The sequence below is a fragment of the Psammomys obesus genome, unplaced genomic scaffold (assembly GCF_907164565.1).
Source record: "Psammomys obesus unplaced genomic scaffold, mPsaObe1.curated_primary_1811, whole genome shotgun sequence".
In the NCBI taxonomy this organism is placed as follows: Eukaryota; Metazoa; Chordata; class Mammalia; order Rodentia; family Muridae; genus Psammomys; species Psammomys obesus.
Window position 1 is genome coordinate 3812895 of NW_026596433.1, and position 24155 is coordinate 3837049.

General features: G+C 38.0%; 2 protein-coding genes across 7 annotated transcripts in view; one reads left to right on the forward strand and one right to left on the reverse strand.

Annotated features, from left to right (window-relative positions):
* Clcn3 (chloride voltage-gated channel 3) overlaps positions 1-7734 on the forward strand; it is a 76075-nt gene extending 68341 nt beyond the window's left edge. For 5 of the 6 annotated variants that reach the window (XM_055597869.1, XM_055597865.1, XM_055597867.1 and 2 more), the window contains one exon: positions 4938-5101. In XM_055597869.1, the coding sequence (XP_055453844.1) occupies positions 4938-5028 (91 nt within the window). In that variant the 3' untranslated portion in view covers positions 5029-5101. Of the gene's footprint in view, positions 1-3237; positions 3314-4937 lie in introns of all 6 variants that reach the window. The other variant, XM_055597871.1, reaches the window with a different exon arrangement.
* Positions 7735-11637: 3903 nt separating this feature from the next.
* The window catches only part of LOC129669610 (histone PARylation factor 1), a 17866-nt gene continuing 5348 nt past the window's right edge, over positions 11638-24155 (reverse strand). Inside the window, exons 3-8 of the mRNA XM_055597903.1 lie at positions 23515-23704; positions 22244-22342; positions 18629-18779; positions 15628-15715; positions 13898-14070; positions 11638-11881 (exon numbers count right to left, since the gene is read on the reverse strand). Of these exons, the coding sequence (XP_055453878.1) occupies positions 11750-11881; positions 13898-14070; positions 15628-15715; positions 18629-18779; positions 22244-22342; positions 23515-23704 (833 nt within the window). The 3' untranslated portion in view covers positions 11638-11749. The remainder of the gene's footprint in view (positions 11882-13897; positions 14071-15627; positions 15716-18628; positions 18780-22243; positions 22343-23514; positions 23705-24155) is intronic.

A 24155-nucleotide genomic window follows, 5' to 3' on the forward strand; every position in this document is an offset into this window, starting at 1 on the left:
ACTTTCTCACATAACTCTGTAGCCCTGCAAATAGGTGCTCTTTTTGACAGGTATAATAATTTGTTCAAATTAGCTCTGTAGATCACAGAAATCCTGAACCCTGCTACTATTCTACAATGTATATTCTGACAGAATATACTTTCTTCATGATTTGTTAAGCCCTTAAAACACTTTCTGGGCCTCTACTGTAGACCATTACTGGGTTAGTAACAGGAATATCATAGACATTTATACTTCTGTTTAAAACAGAACAAAGCAGAAAGTAGGAACATTAGAGCTGTGTTGGGTGTTTCGCTTCTGGAGTATAACATGAATAAATCAAAGATGTGTTTCATAAAGCACTATGGTCTACTGTTTCATTTTGTTTGCTCTTGTCTACTATTAAAAATGGTACCAAATTTCATTGTTTAAAACTTAATAAATATTAGTTACATGATGTGTCTTTTTGTAAAGCTTTGCTTTGATCCCTTTGAATCATTCTGTGGCTCAGTTGGAACCTAAAGTGAACTTTCATTAGCTATTGTTGGCTTTGAGTTCTTTGTGCCTGTCTTAGGTTCTCTTCTGTACTGACTAATACCAACTCTGTTCTGGAAGTGGTGATTAACTGTGACCATAAAGCCCTACTCTATAGGGTAATTTTCGTATTTTTCGCAGTATAGATCCTAGAAAGGAAAATACTTTTCCTTTTTAAAAAGAGTATTTTAAAATACTTTTAATTTAAGGATTAAATTATTGTTTAGGGGGACAAGAGTTAGGTATATACAATAAGTGCATTCAGAAAGAAAAAAGATGATCATTTGGGGAGGAGAGTCTTGACTTTATTGTCTGTGAACTACTTAAGCAGGAGGGTTCAGTGGCTAACACTGAAAGAAGACAGTGTGTTTTAAAAACCATGAAGTTCTAGGTAGCTCTGTGTTTTCCAGCTTCATGTAATACCTTAGCAATGGAAAATAGTTATGTGCAGCAATAAAAATGCAGCAGATCTGGAACCATAGGTGCAAGAGTAAAAGAGAATAGAGCAGTAATGGGAACAGATTCAAATTGTGGACATGTCAGGTCAGTGTTGTTCCACATTTTGTAACAGAACTTCTCAGAATCCGTTAGTTTAAAGAACAAACAGGATGGTAATAGAAGTTGCTGGAAATTTATGTGACTGAATAAGTTTAAGATTATTGAAGTATTACATTAAATTATAACTGAGGTTTCCTTTGGAACTTGGAAGATGTTGATGTCTTTTGATTCCCCATCTGTCAGTAATGGAGTCATTGCTTACCTGGCTGGCCTGAAAATGCAGACATTCTCTGGTGGGGAGAGAGGATGCACACTTGGGATTGCTGTTTCTAACAAACATGCTTTGGGAAATGCCAGTTTTTGCTCTGTTAACTTCCACAGCATTATTTGTTAGCCCAAAAGGAAACTTCAGATTATTCTTAAATAAGAAACAGTTAGCATTGATTTACTGTTTACTCTTTAAAACTAAAAGAGCAACACTGAAACTGACTTCATGTTCTGGAGCCAGTCTTCTTTGTTAAATAGAGGAGCTTGTGTAACTGGTTTTACCCCTGCCAAATGTTTGCGCTCTGTGCATCTGCAGGTGTATGTTAATGTCCTAAGTTTGCTGCTTGCTTCTTGCACATGTGTCACTCTCCTCGTTTTGTCACGCAGTGACTAAACTTAACAAATGATAAACAGAAAATAATCATTCTACTTAATTGGATAAAAAAGCATGCACAAGAATCAACCTGCTGTTATTGTATTTAATTAAGTGCTAAGAATTTCCCATTACCTAATTTACCTAAGTTATAGCTTTTGAAAAAAAAAAGCTTGTTTTTATTAGCATATATTAATTGTACAGAATCATGGATTTTATTAATGTACATGTGTACTATGTACTTTGAACATATTCACCACCACCCCAAAGCTAAAAACAAACAAATAATAAACAAACAAACAAAACCTCAGATATTTTCAAGAACATTTCTCTAATGGTCAAATGCTCGTTTTATACAATAAAGTTTTTTTTTAACTTCTTGGAGAGGTTGCTCACATGCTCTAAAACGTCACTACATTGTTTTAACACAATGACGTGAATACCCTTCCTGCTCTTCAAGCCCCTGCCATTACTGTTTTATGAGTGAAATATTTCCGAATATTTCCAGACTGCTTTGAAATCCCATGGTGACTGACTTTACAGAATTTTGGTAGGGTGTGCTGGGATATGCCTTTAATCCTACCACTTAGAGAGGCAGAAGCCACTCAGAGTTTGAAGCCAGTCTGGTCTACAGAGTGTGTCCCAGGGCAGCCAGAGCTACACAAAGAAACCTTCTCTTCAAAAACAAATCTCCAAGGCAGCTTAACAGGAAAGATGACTTAAGCAGACAGATCAGCAAGGAAATGCCTGATTATTTTGAAGGCTTTTTAGATGGGCTTCTAGAATTTACATCACCACATACTGTAGTCAAATTCATTTATTTGTTGTAAAATAAGTATCCAGATATTTAATAACTAAAAGTAGTCTAGCTTCAGGTATCCTCATGGGAATTTATATAAATCATTTTGTAAGATCTGATAGTAATGACATATAAACTGAGAAAAATTGCTTACAAAAGTATGCATTAAAAGTCATTTTGACCTCTACTCATGAATATTTTATTACCATATTATAAAGAAATGGGATTCAGTTCCTGAAAATGAGGTCAGGAGTATTTACATGTGTATTACTTTAATTGGAATTGCAAATAAATAGTAAAAAATCTAGATTTCTTAAGTCTTCCCATGGGCATTCAAACTAAGCCTCTCTTCCCCAACACACACACAGTGCTGAGGAAGAGCTAAATAGCTCCTAGGTTGTTATAATAGAAACTGAAAGTGCGTTCATCTACAGAGAAAACACTGAAAACCATTCTCCCAATTTTAGAGGTCTGTAGCTCTGTATCACTGAGTTTCTTTTGTACTTTTAGTTTTATTCATCTTCATAGTTAAAATTTTAGTCAAATTTTCATTATTTTGATTTTTAATTAAAAAAATAAACTCCATTAGAAATAGTATGTATCACTTTTGAAGTTAGTAGAATGTCTGAAAATGGAACCTAGATTTTTAAAATCATTTTTGTCTCAAGTCCATGAGAAGCATTCTTATGGTTTATGTTTAGTTTATTTCCTCTCCTTCGTTATCATTATGACTGGAACCTCTTTGAGTTTAATTTCTCACAGTTATTAGCATAATAATCTGTTTCAGGGTTGTCTTGGGGATCATCACAAAGAAGAACATTTTAGAGCATCTCGAGCAACTAAAGCAGCACGTGGAACCCTTGGTGATTAGCTGTGTCAGCTCTCCTCACTAGACACCCTAGAAGTCAGGAGGCATGAAACTTGTGAACTGTCAGTTCTCCCCCCATACCTGCTGAGCAAAAACAATCCCACCCTGCTGCAGCTACAGTGTCTGACCAGATGTCTGTGAGACAAATTTAGATATACTGTCTAAATTCTTATTCTTAGGAAGTAAGCGGCAGTTAACGTCTCATCAGAATGAGTTACAATTCAGAACTGCACAGTCTGGTGCTTGAATGAGGAATCATTATTGGTCTTGTTAGACTGGAAAGTCTATCTACTGTAGTGGATTCACTGGTCTCAGAAGACTCCTGACTGGTTAAACACGCCTGCCCTGTCACACCCAACCCTTCACCCTTTTTTATGCTTCCTGATCTGTGGGAGTGTTGTAGACCTTAGCTCCTTTGTGGCTTTACGTGAGCTTAGCAGTAGAGTTGCTCTGACCATACAATGTTTTAATGGGCACATCAGCTAGAACACAGTGTGTGTAGATCTGTGATCAGAGCACTAGTTCTTTCTCTGCTGCCCCTTACATACTTTCAGAGTTAGAATGTGTATCCGTCCATTTGTTAGTAGATTATATATAGGTCATGTCTGTGCCCCTTTTGTATGATGTTACTAGACTGTCATAAGTAGCTTTTGTGTTAACAGGCTTTATGTCTTAGTGGTGTCATTGATTCCAGATAAATTCTGATTTATGCATAACAAATTGTCTGGCTTTAACAATTAATACCTCAAATTATTTTGCCCTGCAATTGTCATAACTATATGAAACCTGTCCCCATTTGTTTAAGTACACAATTGAGTGTGTGTTCCTATTGTATGCTAATATTTCACAAGTGTTTCATGCATCCTTTTTTTAAAACTACTAACCACAATATAGAAACCATTCATTTTGCTTTCTGCTTCACCTGTAATAATCTTTTAGGATTGCTTCTTGATTACTCACTTAATTTTCAATGTAAACATTAACATCCAAGCACTGCATCTTCTTTTGGGGAAGCAAAAAAAATTAAAAGGCAAAAAACCTTAAGTGTGCTTTCAAAACCCTGGGTTGTGCTGTAGGTTTATCCTTGCCTTCTCAAGTTTGGGAGGCAAATATCTGTGCTGACCATTGTTTGCATATTTTATCTCAGTTGTATGTGCTTTTATGAATTTTTCGCATACAACTGGGTAATCAAAAAGTATCCCTTAAAAATTTTGGTTCTTCAAAATATTGAGTTTTTAAATTATTTTCTAATAAAATGGGAATGGGTTCCTTTTTCAAACTGGATCAGTATTATTTCCTGTTCATACATCGCCCCAGTTTTTTGTTACCTTTTTATTGGCATACTTGAATCAAAATAGCTCTGCCTCAGTGAGGCACACAGTAGTCCTCAGTCCCAGCGGGAAGGCCCTTATACTCTGAGTGACCACAGTACTCTTTATGTAGGAAGACTGTTGCTGGGTAATTTCATTGTCTTTATAGTAAAACACTTTTAAAAATGCATAATCAGGCTGCTTGCTCTGCTCTCTATTTCTGTCAACAAAAAGGATTTATCTATAGATTTAGTTCCTCTTTTCTTTTCCCTTTTATTTTAATAGCTCTTTTTTGTTCATCCTTTTCAGGCGCCTCCTTGGCATTATAACAAAAAAAGATATCCTCCGTCATATGGCCCAGACGGCAAACCAAGACCCCGCTTCAATAATGTTCAACTGAACCCTGAAGATGAGGAGAGAGAGGAGACAGAAGAGGAAATGCATTTGTTGAATAGCACAATTCTTTAATTTGAGGGACTCGTCTGCTTTTTTCTTCTTTTAAAAAACAGGAAAGGAAATACAAGCCGAGAGCTTTTGCAACCAGGTTTGCAAATAATGCTGGGAGAACAAAGGGATTGTTTGGGGAGGGAGAAGGAAAAGGACTGAGGTATTTCCCTAACTGACTGGAGCAGTAATTCATCTCATGTTGTTCTGCACTGGTTGCATTCACTGAGGCTATGCAGTGGGAGTACAGGCTTGAGCCTCCATGGAGCCTTCACTGGAATCCTCAAGCACCCGGCTGTCACTTCAGCACCACAGAGACGTATTACCAGTCCCTATTTCTGGAGGGATTACTTTGAATTGAGCCATCTATTAAGACTGCAAGGTCTTGCCCTTTTATATCAGAATTGTTCTGTTTAACTCATGAATTGTATAGTTAAGCATCACCTTTCTACATTCCAAAAGAGCTTCTCCTCTCCCCTCTCTTAAGCTGTAACAAAACCTCTTTGAATTGGTGTGTCCTTTTGAAGCAGTCCTTTCTCATATTGAGATGTATTGTGATTTTACTGAGGTTTCATCACAAGAAGGGATGTTTCTTGTGCCATTAACCATGTCGTTTGTACCATCACTAAAGGCTTGGAAGCGTGCACACACACACACACCACTGCTGGCCAAGCAGGTCAGATCTGGAGGTGTAAATGACATCCCCTAGCTTGTGTGCTGTGTGTTTCAGAATCAAAAACAAATGTGATTCTAATCAGTTTTATTTTTTTCCTCTCAGACTTTATGGATAATGTGATCTAGTCTTATGCAAATTTTCTATTTCTAAAGTTACTACTATGACATAAAAGTGCTGTTCAGCATAATTAAACCAAATGCTGCTGCTGTGATGGAGGGAAGGAAGGATTCTGTTTAGCTGTACCTGGTATTGATTGCATGTTAAACACTGGAGCTTTTTTCTTCAAATTAGATCATTCTTTTATTTCAGGATGTTCCACTGCTGACACTGGAGATGAAATGTAATTCATAACTTGCACTAAATGTATATTTCTTTTCTTAAAAATTTACCATTCTTATTTATATTTTTATGGATTAAAATTTATAAAATACAGATCAGTTAATATTGCACTTAAATAATTTTACCTTTTTAATGTGATTTCTTTTATACAGACTAATTCTGACTTACAAATATGGAGGTATGAACAACGTTTACATTAGGCACAAGGATTTAAGCAGAGGTGATCACTTCTGTGATACAGAGTGCACATAATACCTTCTGATTTCTCACTGCCATCTCCTGGGTTATGTCCTTTGACCTGTCCATTCTGACCCACAAACTGGAAAGTTGAAAATAACCTAAACTATTACTAGTAGATTAAAGCCAAACCTTTTTTTTTTTTTTTTTTTTTTTTAGAAAAATCAAACAAAATGAAAACTATAAAATCACAATGTGAGTATAACCTTTGAATCACAGGGTAGGTCCCAGCCATACCTGAAGTGTTCACTGATGATTTAAATAGCTATAATGCACATTTCTGCAGGATTAGTTATAAGAGGTACCTCTCAGTACTTGGAATTGTTACTGGAAATGTCTGCTTTAATCATGGTCTTAATTCACGACTGGCAAAGGCAGTTTGCTCACCAGACTGGCCCAGATACTCCGAGTATGAAATTTTGGAAGGCAAATGCATCCATACAAACATTTTCTGAAACAACTGGTAATGAGCCGTTTTTAATATATAATGAGATCACATTAGATCTGTATGATCTTGAAGACTCAAACAACCAGGAAGCCATATTAGAATGATCCAGAATTCATCATCATTTTAGAATTACTCAGCTGTGCTGTCTGCCACCAATATTTTTTCTTTTACTTCTGCTGGCAGATTTTAAGATTTTTCATAACCCCTTCATTGTTTGGCTAAACTGAGTGAACTCATTTTTAATGATAGTTGTGTAACTTATATTTGCAGTGTGCAAGGCACTGCTGGTACAAACTCTTCAGCATGGCCAAAAGGTTTGACTCAGCCCCTTCTGGGTTCCAAGTCTTCAAAGGAGAAGCCAGTTTCTTTGCAACTTTACACAAAAACTGCACATGGTTTTATTTTCTACATTTGCTTTCAGACTCTGCTTTCAGACCCTTGCTTCAGAGACCGACATTTCAGGATACATATTAAAGCATTCATTTTCTTTGTTACATTTCTCTTTCTGATGTGTCTTACTGCTGAAATATAAGAGAAGTGCCGTGTTTTTAATGTGCTCAGAGCTTTGGGTCTTTTTTTTCTTGAGTGTTAACATATGTTCTGTTTTTCTTTTTTCATTAAGGTGTGGTTGCTTTCCAACCACATAAGATAGTGAATGCCGTGAACTACACGTGCCTAGCTAATTGGCAAACTTACTGACCAATATACTTAGTGCAGCGCCTTATTTGAGTACCCTTTTTGAGACGGTATGATGAAAATGGGCAAACGTGTCAGCATCTCTTATTAATAATTGTTTTTACTTTTGGTTTTTGAAGAATGCTTAGTTTGTTAATCTGTGCTGTTGCTTAGAGCTGTATTTATCTGTTTTTATTTATACTAGTGTAGTAAAGCTGCATATCATTACAGTATAACTTATTACTGTGATGAGTTAATGAGAAGATCTATTAAAATCTCTACTTCAATGTGTGGTTTGGCCTTTAATTACATCTGTACCCTCCCTCTGCACAGCTGCACTGTGCAGTCAGTGTAGGCCAGTGTGACTGGCCCACGCAGCCTTCGGAGGATAGTGTTTGAAGAGCTTCTGTTGGGTCACAGCTGTTCCTCTTTTGGGTGTTGTGAGCAAGGAGCCGGAAGAAAGGAGGACATGCTCACTTAAGAAAGCATGTACATTGTACGAGCAACAGGCTAGGGCCGCCAAGTATCAAAACGAAAGATTCCAGTTTAGTTTAAACATGTTTGTCTTTTAGAAGAACAATGATACTGTCTTCATGAAGAGCAAAAGCAATCACAGTAGAAATACACTAACAGATCTGCTTTAAAACCGTGGTAAGAAATACTTGAATGAGAGTTCAGACTTCTAATAAGCATTTAGTTAAGAGGAAAACACCACAGGGCCAGGATGAATCTTCTATTCTGTATTTTTCACTTGTCCATTGAACTCAACTGTGGTGCTCTGAAAATGGTAGTGTTCTAGGGATGGTGAAGATGAACAGGATTTGCTAGTGTATCCCTGAGTGTATGAGTGTGAGCTCAAGGATGAGCATCCCTAAGGTTTTCAGTGTGATGAGAGAATGACATGAGCTGGAAAGGACCGCAGGAAGACGAGATCAGTATCACCTCCTATTAGGGTTTAGACATTACGGTGAATTTTTTTTGTGTATATGTAAATGGAGGCATGTACATACTATATGGAGGTCAGAAGACAATCCTTTGTGATCAGTTCTACCACTGTGTGGAGTCCAGGGATCCAATTAAGGCCATAAGGCTTACTTCAACCCACTGAGCAATCGTGCCCGATTTTAAGATTAAAAAAAAAAAAAAAAACAAACACTTTATTTTTATTTAAGCTGTGGTTATGTTCAAGTACCCAAAAAGGCCAGGTATCAGATCCTCTGGAGCTGGAGTTTCAGGTAGCTGTGATGTACCTAATGTAGGTGTTGAGAATGTGGCTCCTCTGTTAGGAGCAATGCATGCTCTTAACCACTGAGCTATCTCTCCAGCCCCTTATTGTGCATGTGTGTGTGTGTGTCTGTGTGTCTGTGTGCACACGCACGCATGCATGCAAGTGCCTTTGGAACTCAAGTTATAGGTAATTGTGAGCCACTCGATGTGGGTGGTGAGAACTGAACTCCAGTTCTCTGGAATAGCTGCAAGTCCTCTTAACTGCTGAGTGCTTTCTCTGTCTCTCTTCCTCTCTCCTTCCCTGTTTCTACCTCTTCTCTCTCCTCTCCAGCCAAGAACTAAGTTTTAATACCTTTTAGGATTTCAAGTAGGATATGCGATTCAAGTTAGAAGTCTGCCTTGAGTTAAAGGGAAAGTATATTCCAGAAAGAGGATGAAATTACATGGATTTAAGTTTGGACAGAGAAGAGGCAGTCAATGGTGGAATGAGACAGCAAAAGAGAACTGCTAATGAGATTAAGACAGGGTGATCTAACCCAAATGAAAGAATTTCAAGGAGCCCTCAGCAGCTAGATATTTACCGATGGGTGAAACTTCTTCGGCTGAAAGTTGGCCACTGTGAGCATACCTACTTGAGTGTTTGATGGAATGGTGGCATGCCATAGTGGAAGTGGAATGGGTCTTTTAGGCAGGAGAGAGCTGTGATTCTCCTGTGAGGATTTCAGAAAAGGAGTCACAGATGATTTTAAGATGCAGGTGATGGCAATGTTTGAGATCAGATTTTCAGGTGTAGGGTGGTTTTATGAAGAAAATCCCAATTGTTGGGATTTTACAAATGAACACTCAGGAGCCAGGTGCTGGTGTGAAAACCAGCTAGCCCACAGGGGCAGAGAAGGCACCCAGCTGACCTTCCTATTCAGCCTAAATTCCTTCTTATTCTCCCCCGTCTTAAATACCCTTCAACTCAGTGTCCTTCCCCTGTTTTCTTATGTCAACTGGCTGTTTGCTCTGCCTCCTGACCTAGCGTTAACTTTATTTAGCTCTTGTTTACAGAAAGCTTTTGGGTTAAAGTTGTGTTCTAGGGCTGAGCCACACCACAGCTACTTATTCACAATAACCAGAAAGCCTTTAACCCAAGCTCCTTGTCTGTGTGTGTTAGGGCTGAGCCACATCACAAGAAACAGGTTTTTCCGGTTCACAATCTCAGGGTTTACAATGGGATCAAATATCCTGCAACAGTAGGGTATTATGGTTTATGCTAATTGTGGGATGAGAAGGAAATGGATTGCTCCAAGAGGCGGAGCCTTGTATAGGATGGATCTTGAACACTAAGGGAGACATAAAATGTAAATGCAAAATATACTTTCTATACAGTATACTGTGCTGTTAAGTCTGTCAAGTTCTGACATATTTGTTGCCACTTCTGTAACATAATCTGAGAATGAAGCTGTTGGAGCTTGAGCACAGATGAGAAAGAACTAGGACCCACTGACATCCAAAGTAGCCATCTGAAGTTAACCTCAGTGTGACACGGTAGCTCCCCCCCCCCCCAACCCCCAGCTACTTGGTTCTTAGTAGAGTTTCTGTAAAGCATAGTTTATTTGGTTTAGGATACTAACATAAATACAACACAGAATTGAGGATGGCTGCACGGTGAGAACCTTGAACCTAAAGTCAGGTTGAAAAATTGGGGTTCCAGAGGGAGGAAGATGGAACGTTGGGGGTAGTATTTAGGTAATAAGAATGCTTGGAACCTTGATGAGGTTTCATTTTCAGTACTGACCAGCTCCAAGTTTGTCAAACCCTAGGCTAGAAGAGTAAAGGGAACCAAGGTCTGTGCCTTGAACCAATGAGAGAATTATGCTGACACGGGGACTGTGCTGTTAATACAGTAAGGTCAATTTGGGGCTGATGAGTAGACTTTAGGTCATTATAAAATATCTTTCATAGTGGTGCATTTCCTTGGACACAGGCAACATAAATGCTTGGGAGGCTAACAGAAATTCCATCAATGGGCCCCAAGAAGTAAAAAAAAAAAAAAAAAAATGAATTTAAGTTCAGTAACAATCCTGATTGGGTCATGGTGATTCATGAATGTGCTTAGGCACTTAAAATGTGTTCCAGTTGGATGATTGATAGATAAATATACATACTACATAAGTATATATGGACTAAGTCTTTAGTGGAGTAAAAAGGCAAGAAAGGAAGGCGTGGTATTCTACAACAGGGAGCTTGCTCTTTGATGAAAGTGTTCAGGAGCTGAAAAATCAGTTATCTCATTGCCCTCGTTACTGTATTCACAGATATCCAAATTAGAATTGCAATTCTAATTTTGTTTAGCAGGGCTAGGGATCAAACCTAGGGCTTCACTCTAGACAAGTGCTCTATAGTTGAGCTAATTTTCAGCTTTACAGATAATGGTCATGTCTTTTGTCCAGTTCCTATTTTGGCTCTGATAAGCTGGCACAGTTTCTGAAGATACAGTTCCAGATTAGGTTAGGCTTGTGGGTGACAAGGATGAAAAGCTCTTCCTTTTCATTTGTTCTTGATAAATCTAGCTGAGATTCATATTAGCCCCAAAGGCATATAAAAAGTCTTATGAACTGTTTTTGAGACTGTTGCCATCACTAAAAGGAGAGGGTTTTTTTTTGTTTGTAATGTGTATTGGTTTTGTATGTATGTCTGATGTTTGTCAGATCACAGAGTTACCATTTTAAGCTACTATGTGGTGTGTCATCTGGAAGAGCAGTCAGTGTTCTCTAGCCCCAAGTGTTTTTACTTTTAATTAGTCTGCTATTTCTAATTAATAGATGGGTATTTGAATTTGGATAAGGACTGTTTTATCAGCATGTTAATATTGGGGACAGTACTCAGAAAAGTACCTTAGAAACTTAGAAATTTCTAAAATACTAAGAGGAGTGTCATTCACTAATTAACATGTGAAAGAGAAACACCAGCAGAGCTGTAGTGTGAAAGTTTTTAATAATAAAGTTTCCATTATTTATTTTTCTCTTTCTTAAGAACCAAGCGCCATCTGATGGCCCCACTTTGCAGCATTGCACGACAGCGGCTCACTCATCCTGCAAGCTGGTCTATGTTCTCTTTACTTCTGCTTGCCAGATGATCTTCAATAATTTTTGCAAACAGGTCCCTCTTCAACAGATTATATGCAAGAGGTAAAAGCTGGCCAGCAACTTTGTGAAAATACTGAAAAGCAAAGAACAAAACATCAAGCCGAGAAAATGGTGGGTACAGCTGACAATGTGTTGAAAAGCACCTGTGTAACAAAGCCTACTTCCAAAATCATGTCATTAACTCAGTGGACATGGGATATGCAACTGCTATCCTGTCCAAGAGGAAACTGTTCACTTCAAAAAAGAAAAAAACAAAACAAAAGAAAAGCGTTTCTTAACAACCTTTTATACCCAACTGCTGTTAAATGCTTTTTCTCTTTAACTATTTTTACTAGTCTTTTTTTTTTTTTTTCATAGACTTTGTAATAGGTATGTCAAATATGGGCTTTCAAATCACTTATAATTAAAAAAAATACTTTTACATGTATGTGTTTTGCCTAAATGTGTAACACATAATTGGTGTCCAAGAGAATGTTAAATCTCCCAACACGAATTACAGACAGTTGTGAGCTGCCATGTGGATGCTGGTATTAAACCCAGGTCCTCTGGAAGAAGAGTGGTGCTTTTAACCATCTCTCCAGCCTCTCTCCCTTTACTCTGACTCATTCTTTACCCTAAAGTCATAGGTTTACTGAATTGATTTTACAGTATTGCTATTACATACACAGTAGGAGAAACCCAGATACATTACATTCTTTTTTGGCTTTTTTTTTTTAAGTCCATTTTTTAAAAAAAATTATTTATTTATTACATATACAGTGTTCTGCCTGCAGGCCAGAAGAGGGCACCAGGTCTCATTATAGATGGTGGTGAACCATCATGGGGTTGCTGGAAATTGAACTTAAGACCTCTGGAAGAGCAGTCAGTGCTCTTAACCTCTGAGCCAATTCTCTAGCCCCAACATTATATTCTTTTGCTGAAAAACAGTAACCATTTATTGAAGCACTTACACAATGTACCAAATCTTTACATTATTCATGTGATTCTCACACCATCAAGTTTGCATTTTTTGAACCTATTTCACATCTTAGTGGAATTTACAGTTAGGTCCTTTGTGACAATTGTATCTTCTATGTGTTCAACACTTCAGATATTTTTACTGATAACAAACAACACAGGAGAGGCCGTATAACGCTTTACAACAGGGTTCTCACTCAGGGTCTCTGAGCAGTCACATCAGTTTGTCAGGTCCCACCATCAGTTTGTCCAGGTGGGGGCAGGGAACCACTGATCTGTGAACTAGCCCCCAGATGACTGATCCATATTGAAGTTAGAGAGCTACTGACTTGCTCCTCAGCATGATCTGTAAAGTGACATGCTGAGGAGCAATTTGGTCACTTGGGTATGTTAGTGCCATGAGGGCCTCATCTCTGACCTAAGGAAGCAATTTGCAGTAATAGCCACAGGTGGCTTCCAAGCACCTGCAGTTTGGGAATGATGGACTAAGATGATGGAACGGGATGCCCCTGTGAGACTGGAGAAGGTGTTCTACCAGTGACTTACCAGAGATACCATGAGAAACGTGTATGCACACGGGAAGGCAATTTTACAGGTAGGAAAAGAGATAAAATGGTACTGAAAAAACTGCCCAGCCATACACAGTTAGGGATGATGACTTAAAGCCATTCATAACTAAGTCTTACGGACCTTTCGACTCTGAGGCACCTACAGTTAAAGTAGCACGGATAACAGGTAATGTTCTTAAGGAACAATAGTGATAGACTACTAGCTGCAATGCTTTAATTAAAATATTTGAAAGTAGTATTCAAGGCATGGTAGTAGATGACACCGCCTAAACAGAAATAAAACCAAAGGAAAAGGATGTGTATATTCCCACATTCATACACACACCAAAAAGATGGCACACCCCTGGAATATTGATATGTAAGCTAACTTTAATATGAACTTGAGGAAACGATTTTGTTAATTCACCTTTGCTGGAATACAAGATCGCAAGAAGTTTTAGAACTTTGACTTTAAAATCACTTCAAACTGGAAGTCACTTGCCAGCACTGGAACTTGAGAATATAAGTGCAAACTTGAATGTGTGTATATGGAGTAATGAGGAAAGACAAGAGTTTTTACTCACGTGCGAGCCATAGCAAAAGAGGTCCATTCCTAATTCAAGTCCCATGCCATAATCACATTCATCATTAGCAAACTGCACAAAAGTCATCATTTCCTGAATGGGCGCAAATGCTTTTAGTCTCTCCTCATCATTTGCTGCCTCAACAATTGCCTTGCAAATTCTCTTAAGGTCAGCTGAAAGAAATCAATGATGGAAAGATATAAAATAAAAAAAGCACATGACCATCTTTAATGGTAGACTTTACATAAAGGCTTTTCCTTATGTATTCTTCTAACAATCTATGCCATATTATTAATCTGCCATGCTGTAATTCAGAATGTCGATCATAATGTTACTTCAGTTCAAGCAGCCTGGAAAGGGGAGCAGAATCCCCAGTCCTTCCGACAGAGACTGATTATCTCTCACTTCCGGGAACAGACAAGACAGATTAGTGTGAGAGACAGGACAACTGCATATATAATTCACATTTTTATAGTACCCATATTAAAAAGAGAGTGTTAGTGATAGGGCCCTGTGGGTCAGAGGTGGCGCCTGTCCACAGGCCTTTGCCTCCTGAGGTGATTGCCAGATCCCATGAGGCAGCATGAGACCATCCATCCCAAGAGTTCTCTTAGACCTCCATATGCACCCCAGGGCATGTGTTCTCCATTCCATTCTCCCCTCTCCCTCCCTCTGCCCCCCACCCCACACACCTGAACAAAAAAATAGATGAAACTAAAGATATTTAACTCAATACTCCTAATATAGCACTATTTCAACATATAATCAATACCAAAATGTTTAATACTACTCGAACTTATAAATTTAAGCGAAATTTTTAACAAGATGTTAAACATTTAAATTAATGCCACTTGTCAGTGGCACTAGGACACATATGAAGTGTTCAGGAGCCACTTATTAGATACCTCAGCCACAGGCAGTTGCCCCCTGTGAATTCCTAGAGGAATAGTAAGGCTATATGGTAAAAAGGATTAAGTATAAATTGTCACAACACTCTCAGCTTACTGGCTGGATATGCCACATGACTGAGAAGTGCTCAGGCTTGTTTAATCCTAGAGGAAAAGCCGGCCATGTGTACGAGGTGGGACACTTCCTTGAGGCGGTCCTAAGCTGGATTTTCTTTATATTTTATACCCACAAAAACAAGAATATAAAGAGTGCCAATAGGGGTGCTCACAGTAAAGAAAGAGAACAATAGATGATTTGTTTTCAACAGAGTATTTACCAGATTTTGTGTAATTGTCATCTAAGTATTTATGTATGACCAACCATATAAAGTAGTATCTCAGGTCTATGAAAACCAAAATGGGCACAGAGATCTTGTGCTTTGAGACTACAACCAAATGCTTACTTTTCAATCATTACTATGTCAAAGGTTCTAAAACAGGTTAGAAAAATATAACCTAAGCAATGTGTTAAAATTCCTTACAGTCTTAAACAGTATTTCCCTTGTTTGGGGCATTCATTATATGACATCACACTAAGAACTTTATATCCTTTTACAATCCAGAGACCCCTATGAACATCACTGCCTATTTTGTAGATAAAAAAGATAAGGTTTAGTGACACTAATAGTTTGCTCAAAATAAAGCTATGAATGCAGTATTAATTCATATATGTCTACCTGAAACCTGAGTTTGCTCTTAACAATTACCTATGACCCAACATGAGAAAGCTTTCTCCATGTGTACAAACAAGTTTACACATCCATACACAAATTTACACATTACCGTCTGTTTCAGGGAGCTCTCTGTAGCCAACATCATTTTTATCTACGGGAACCACCAAGCCTGCACCATGAAACGTCTTTGTCACAACCTAATTTTAAGAAAACAACAAATCACCAAAAAACACAAAATGACACCTTGTGAAAAGACCCAAAAGATCAGAAGACCTATCTCCCAATTTCAACCACATAAACCATGAATATTTTGACAACAGTGCACCCATGGACATTAGCAGTAAATCTGGATCCTGGAGAGAATATATTTCTTTAAAATCAGAAGTCAAGCATTTGAATTATAAAATAAACAAATGTATTAAATTGTTTTGACATGTGAGAAAACAACCAGCACTGTTACAGAAGGCAAGTCAGCACCCTTTCTAAGCAGAAAGCATGGAAACGGGGTCTGGAAGGAAGATGGGATAGAGTGGAGTTTGTGGGAGAACAACAGAACTCATTAATACTGCCAAAATTCAGACACCTATTTTTGACCCCAAAATTTTAAGCTCATAAATAAACTCCCAAAAACCAGGCTAGTTCTAGGTGGTGCCTTTATAGACAAATTACATGGCTGGTTTACTTTTAACTTTCTTTTAGGGTTATTTTTAGATCTCTTTAGTTGTTTTTTTTTTTTTTTTTGGAGGGGGGGAAGGGGAGAAGGAGGTGTGAAACAGGGTTTCCTCTGTGTAGCCCTGGCTGTCCTGGAACTTGCTTTGTAAATCAGGCTGGCCTCGAACTCAGAGACCTGCCTGACGCTGCCTCCCTGGTTATCTTTATCTCAGGTTGGTTTGAAATTTTTTTCCAGCGTTTTCATTTAAGAATCTTTTGCTTGCACGTATGTCTATATAATACTTGCATGTCTGGTGCCCAGGGAGGTGAGAAAGGGGCATTAGATATGCTGGACCTAGTTACAGACGGTAGTAAACCTTCATGTGGGTCCTGTGAATCAAACCTTGGTCTTCTGGAAGAGCAACCAGTATTCTTAACTACTGAGCCATCTCTCTAGCCCATGGCTTGCATTCTTAGTTCTCCTGCCTCAATGCTGAGGTTACAAATGTGCACCAACATACTTGGTCTTGGTACTTAGTATCTTCAATATTCCACTTGTGTAGTCTAGTGAAAGCTTCCCAAACAGAAGAAAAACGGTCCAAAGATGACCTCTTCTTTTAAAGTTTTTATCTAAGCCCAGGTCTGTTAAAAGTTACTGCATCCCACTCTTCCTTAGCCCTCCCTCCAATACTTTCATCATCTGCTAAGCCACCCTAAAGGGCAGAATATTCAAAAGGAATTTTCAGACACTGACATAATCTATAGCTTTATAATCTTGATCTTTACACCAGATTATCTTATCGTTGGCTTTCAGTATTAAATGTGAAAACAAAACTAAAATACTACAAGAAAAGTGTAAGGAATTAGTTTCAATACACATTTCTTTTAGGAAAAATATAATGACTCATAAACTTTGCATTTCAAAATACTACAAGACTCTACCTATGTGAAAACTCTGCTGCACTACATAATGCTATATAAAGCCTTAACACAATAAAATGCAGATTCTATGCTAATTTGCTAGGACAAAGTCACTAGCATACCAGTGGAGCTGAAGTTTGCAGAAATAGGAACATATGAATTAAATGATCGCACAGTAACATTTAAAAATTATACATAAACTAAAAAGGACTGAAAATAACTATCAACATGGAGAGAGAAAAATAATTTTCTTGCAAATGGTTTTCCTTCTATTTATGTAATAACAGATATAGTTCAATAAAAAACAAATACTGAATATAAACTTGGAAGGAGCAAGAATAAGCACAACATGAAATTTAAGTTTCAATCATATTTACAGATGGAGGAAAGTATTAAGAAAGTCTCTAAACTAAATTATAGCTGTTTACAGAAAAAAAAAAACAAAAAAACAAAAAAAACACAAGGATCTTCTCAAAAAATTTGCTGCTCATTCCATCCCAGAAGCTCAGTCTAGCTAGTCAAGACACCCTCAGAAATGGCAATAGCAAGTTGAGGTGCACTTCCTTTTCTTCTAGTAGGAATTTTCCTTGAGAACCAGAAAGGTGGAAGGAACACAACATGTTAAATGCCACTGTAATTAATCTTAAAATATACACCTTTGGAAACTATTTCTGGTCTTAGGACTACAGAAAGAGTTCCTAAGGCAGCAATTCAGTGGCTGTGTGTAACCCGACACTGAATCAGATCACAGAGTGAAGTAGGACTTCAGAAACTAAATCCATAAATACACTAAGAACTTTGCACAGCACCAGCTCATTCAGAAGTAACATGTGTGTTCAGATAAAGCAGCTTCAGAAGCTATCAGTGAAAGGCTGTAGGAGAACACTGGCCTATCACTTGCCCACCACTTATGAGGAATGCCCACACAAATAGCTAAATTCTTTCACATATCTGTTGACTTACTCTGATATTCCTAACTGAAAAACCAAAAGAACCCCAAAGTTGAGAATTGCTTGCTCATTTATAAAACATTTCTTCACACTGCAGGCACTAGAAAATGCTGATGGGGTCAAAGAGGAATCAGGAGAAAATGAGCAAATCCTACCCCATACTTTTGCTAGACAGAGAACCACCTTTGAGGTCTAGGTAAGTCACTAGGAAGTATAGAACACCACCCCTAAAATACCTTGCACTGATACAAGACCTCAGCCATCAGAAAAGGAAGTTTAATATTAAGCACAAAGCTGCTTTTTATTTACAAATGTCCAAAACAAAATGTAAAATGTAAAACAAAATGTCCAATAAAACAAGCTTAAGAGACTAGAATGAGTTGTGCAACCAGAGGAGCAGGCTCCAGTTACAGGACTCAGCCTACATGCCAACCTGAAGGAGCCACCTGACTCCTGCCCCAGACTGCCCTGAGTCCCTGGGGATGGCATACAGCTCTCTTTAGGATAGGACTAGAGAAAAGTATCCAGTGCAGATAGGGAGGAGCCAGGAACAGAGCCCAACAGGCACATGACCTGGTGGAACCCTACCTTCTTATCTCTCTGTCTCATCTTCATGGTTCTCTGTTCCAGTGAGTATCCTAGTTTTCTGGCTGCTTCTGTGAGTTTTTCATCTATGTCTTTCAAAATGCTAGTTTTCTTTCTATCTGTTACTTCTTTAAGTTTTTTCATCAAAAATAATCTGGAAAAGAAGCAAAAGCCCTCGTTATATTGCTAGCCTCTATTTAATACAGGAGTCAAGGAGCAGAGATAAAAATGTCAAGTTCTATGCAATCCTTCTCTCCAAAGTCCTTATAGGTTGAATCAAACAAGGAATGAGCAGTACTAATAAAAAAAAGCTGCCAGCCACAGAAAGAGCTAACATGTCTGAACTGTGTATCTTCATTGTAAACATTGGAAGGAAAACATAATCAAAAGAGGAGGCTGAGTTTTAAGTCTTACTTCTAGAAATTAAGATATGGCATACTGCCTTGGAGAGGGCTGACTCAAAAGGAAAACACAAGTGTGCTGTCCACAAAAGGGATCTGTATTTTTAAAACACCCACCCTGGCAGCAGACTCCTGGAATAAACTGACTTCTGTTTGCAACCATGTTAGAAATTTACAGTAGTTATGTAGACTAATAATTAGTTCATGTTGCAGGCTTGATCGCTCCTGTAGATAAAAATGATGCTGGCTACAGAGAGCTCCCTGAAATGGACAGTAACATGTTCCATGTGTAAACATGTGCATGTATGTAATTCTTCATTCCTCTTTACGTATCAGGAAACTGAGGTACAAAGGATAGCAAGGATGGACTACATATCATGGAGACCCAAACCACAATAATCAGCCCCTCCTTATTGCAGTACCGTTGCTTAATTTAATCACCACAGACTGTATACCAAAAGATGTATTAACCACTAGATCCAGTTCTGTCAAAAACATAAATGAATCCTATACTCAAGCCCTCTCAAGAAGGCCAGAAGGCCTTCAAGTACCTTATGTACAAGTACACTTAGGCACATACACACATACACTTGTTCCTTTGCAAAAGCACTTCCTCCATTATTCTGAGTGCAGCCACCAAGACCCTTTATCCATCAAGCTGTTGTGATCAAAGCTACTATCAGCTTCAACACTCTGCTAAAGGATGTTTAAAAGGTGCAATGTGCAAACTGAAGCAGTGATCCTAAACATTTTGTTAGGCCCACGGAAATGTCTTCAGGTCTGAATAAAGCTCTACCCTTGCATGTTTCACAGCACTCTGTAATGGTTATGTGGAACATACTGGCTCGGTAAGTTATATAAATCTTCAAATGTTGAAACTTCTCATTACACCACGTTCATCCCATTGTGCAACATGAAAAACATCACATTCATGACTATTAGGAAGTTTCAGTGAAAAGCTTATCTTATTTTGTTAAACCTTCAATGTTATCAATGATACCAAATATAATCTGCTTTTTTTTTTTTTTTTTTTGGTTTGAGAAAATGTTGTTCCCAAAAGCTTATACCCAAACAAAGTCTATCAGTCTCTCTCTTTCAGTAAAAGTAGGTAAAAGTTTAACTCACAATACTTCAATATGCAGAACTGCTTCCTGCCTAGTTCCCATTTCAGCACACACAACGCTCAGATACACTGGGCTACAGAGATCTATTGTCCTTGGAGCTATGCATTGCTGACGTCGTTAAACACACTGCATATACTGAACAATGAACAATGCAATACTGCTAACGTAGTGCCAACACGCTGATCCTTAAAGAGATGCCAATATTACCCACCACTACCTTTGTGCCACTGGTGCACAAATAAACAAAAACACGGAATACATTTTATTACTACACTATATTTAAGGTGGTATGGACTACCACAAGTCCTTTAGTGCAAAATTATTGTAGCATTTAGTTTTAGGGAAGGAAAGCAGAAGGAAAGAAAGATTAAACATCACTCCTGTAGTTTAAAGATTAAAAATTTTGAGTATATTTTCCACATGCATTAGAAAAAAAAAGGAATTATTTTGTTGTGTTACTTGCCCTCTTCACAACAAATGGAATCATGGCATTTATATAATATAACAAGCAAATGTTTTATATATATTTACATTATCTTCCTTATTGCTAGTTGTGTTATTTCTATAATTTGTTTTTATAAACAATTTATAATGATAATGCCATGAGTATGCTCCCCAGCACTAGAAATTTTTAAAAAGATATATTTATATGCTAAGGTATTTTTAAAGAACATCATGTAAAAACCACAGCCACTGCTCTCATGGGCCTTACATGCTGGCACAGGAAACAGACAATAATATGCCAGTAAACAACTACAGTTTCTAATATAGACAATGCCAGTTTAGGTTAATGATAAATCTTAAAGGTTTAGAAGAAAGGTACCAAGGCCAGGGATATAACTCAAGTAGAAGGCACTTGCCTAGAATGCTCATGGCCCTGGGTTCAGTCTTCAGTACTCACAACCCCAAAGAGAAAAAACAAAACAAAACGTACACCAATTACAAATCCCAGGCAAACTTTACCTAAGACTCAAAATTGTCTTACAAGAGAAAGAACAGAACGTTGATATCCCTCTGTGTATACAGCACAGAACAATAGTCACTTTGGGTTGGCTTGGTTCTAATTCTTCAATGATAAATTCTACTACTAAGTCACAGGAATAAAGGCCCTTAGAGTCATATAAAACATAGTCTATCTGTTTCAAGGGATAAAGATTACCTTGTTGAATTAAAACAAACTGCATACCTACTAATGACTTCAAATCATGTCTGTGGCCAATATCAACTGGTTCATTGACTCTGGCCCCTTCCTACGTGAAAAATTGGTGCACTTCGCATGCTCTTTTTTAGCTGATTCCATATGGGACCTGGTTTATCCTGAGCAGAAGCAACTCTTTCAACGCTGAAGGAAGGGTTGGGAAGTGCTTCTGCATTCCCTCTTCATGTAAGCTGTAGCCCACTGACAAGTCTTGAGAAGCTGTAGATGAGATCTTAGTAGCTCAGCCTTAGCTTCATGATGCTGAGGGGCAGAAGGCAGGGTGGTGATTTTGCTGGTGTAACTACAGATGATATAGCCCTGGAGCTGCTTGAGAGAGCGGTCTATTTCCCAGCTTCTTGATAGCAAGGACGAATGCTGCTGATGAGACAGTAGTCATCCAACTGTTATCCCTGGAGGCTCCCTTGTTCTAGCAGCCTTCCAACCCCACCCAAAAATTCTGTAAATACCTTACTCGGGAAAACTTTTCACTCTGACTACATTGCAGTCAATGGACTCTTAATGGCAGTGTTTAAATGTGAGGTCTAGTAAGGAAGGAAAAAATGATTTTTTTTCATGGGTCATCTGAAGTTAAAGTTTAACAATACTCACACATTTTTTTTGCACTGCAGGGAATGAAACCTAGAGGGGTTTAACATGCTAAGAACATGCTCTGCCATGTGCTCAGAGCTCAGCCTAGGATTCAGCAATATGTCCAATAAATATGCAGTTACATATGCTTTGGGTGACAAGCATCAGAACTGTGCATAAGGCTGGCTTCAAGAGTCACAGAAGTGAGCTTAGATGTCTGAAGCCTTGAAGTCACCATAATCCTACTTTGTAATGTGTTGTAGACATGCAAACAAATTAAGAGAATTGAAATGAAATAGTTTCTTACTTGATGGCAGCAAATACATTATCTCCATTTTGAACAATTATACAATTTTTCTTTGCTTCATTTGTACCCACATACACAGGAAGTTCATCAGGAGAATCCCTGTTTTAACAAAAGATAATAAAAGTTTAGCTACCCATAAGTTACAATGCCAAGAAGCAGCAAATTAGGTCTATAGACAAATTTGTACCTGTAAAAAGTAGACTAAAGTTGCTAGGTTTAAGCTCTAAGTATTTTCAGACTGTCTACGACAAATCTTATAACAAATCTAAAGCCCTAGCTCTTAGTACCTAATTACCTTTTACTCAAATACAAAAAATGAGAAAGTCTGTCAACAGAATATTACAAATTGCCAATCACCTTCATTTTAGAGTATATTAAGAAAAATAAAAGCAAAAAGAGAAAAGTGGAGTCAAAACAAAAAAGAAACAGGACAGATTATCAAATATTGAAGAATCTTATTCATGCATATATCTCCAACTCTTACAATTGCAGAAACCAGTAGAGAAATCTTATTCATGCATATATCTCCAACTCTTTTACAATTGCAGAAACCAGTAAAGAGAGGTTAAGAGTTCTTGATAAGGTTCTAGCAGTCAGTTAGTGTTAAAGCCAGGAACGGAAGCCATCTGACCCCATTCTCAACCCCATGAGTTTCTGTATAGTACTACTCTCTAGCCATACCACATCTTCTCTCATTTCACCTTGACTTTACAACACAGCACTCCCGCTACAAGTGGACAAGCTATTTCTCAAATTACCCTATCTGTAACATTCTACTGCATCTGCAGGCATTCACTTGATTCTCACAATATTCCTATCAAATATATGCTGTTATTATCCATTTTCCTTCGAGAGAGGAAACTGAGTCACAGAAAGTTACTGACTGGCATACTGTCATCAAGATAATAAATGGCAGGACCAATCTGTGAGTCCTCTTGTCCCCTTGAAGTGCATGCATGGCTTAAGTCAAATAGCTGGTCTACATTATCTTACTTGAGCTGAAAAGAAGCTCTTCTGACCCGCGCCCCCCGCCCAAAAAAAAAAAAACCCAAGTTTATATTCAAAGAGAAAGAGAAATGAGAGAAGTTTAGTGTGAAGAGTTCACCAGCCTAGGCAGGCTAAGAGGTTAAGGGTAGCCAGAATAATAGACAGACTATGGAGCCAACAGGAAGAGGAAAAGGAGTCTTTCACTGTGAGGGATGCCAGTGAAGGTCTAGGAAGACTCAGAAATAGCAGAGTAGCTGTACTGTAGAGAAGAGACGTTCCTTTACCTGAAATACCCCATGTGGTACTGAGTTTTATTATCTCCAATAATAATGGTCTGGAACTCAGGAGGATCATAGTAAAACCTCCAGTGAAGATTATAGTTCAAGCCTGTGGATTTTTTCTTCATTTTATGTTTCCCAGCAAGGATATCATAAGGACCCACTAACCGAAGTCCAAGGCTTGTGGCAAGTGCATCTATAAGGAAAATAAGTTTATTCAGGCAACACTTTCTAGAGCCAAATAGGAAATAATGCCTTTCACCATGATGACTTTTCTTTTTCTTTTCCTCTCCCCACTCCCCTAGAGACAGGGTCTCAAGGTTAGCCCTGGCTACGCTAGAACTTTGTATAGACTAGGCTAACCTTAAAATCAGAGATCTACTTATCTGTTCATCTGTGCTGGATTAAAGGTATGAACCATACCTAGCTCTAAAGGATTTCTCTTTCTTTCCTTCTTTCTTTCTTTCTTTCCTTCTTTCCTTCTTTCTTTCTTTCTTTCTTTCTTTCTTTCTTTCTTTCTTTCTTTCTTTCTTTCCTTCCTTCTTTTCTCTCTCTCTCCTTCTTTCCCTCCCTCCCTTCCTTCCCTCCCTTCTCTTTCTCTCTTTCTTTCTTTCTTTCTTTCTTTCTTTCTTTCTTTCTTTCTTTCT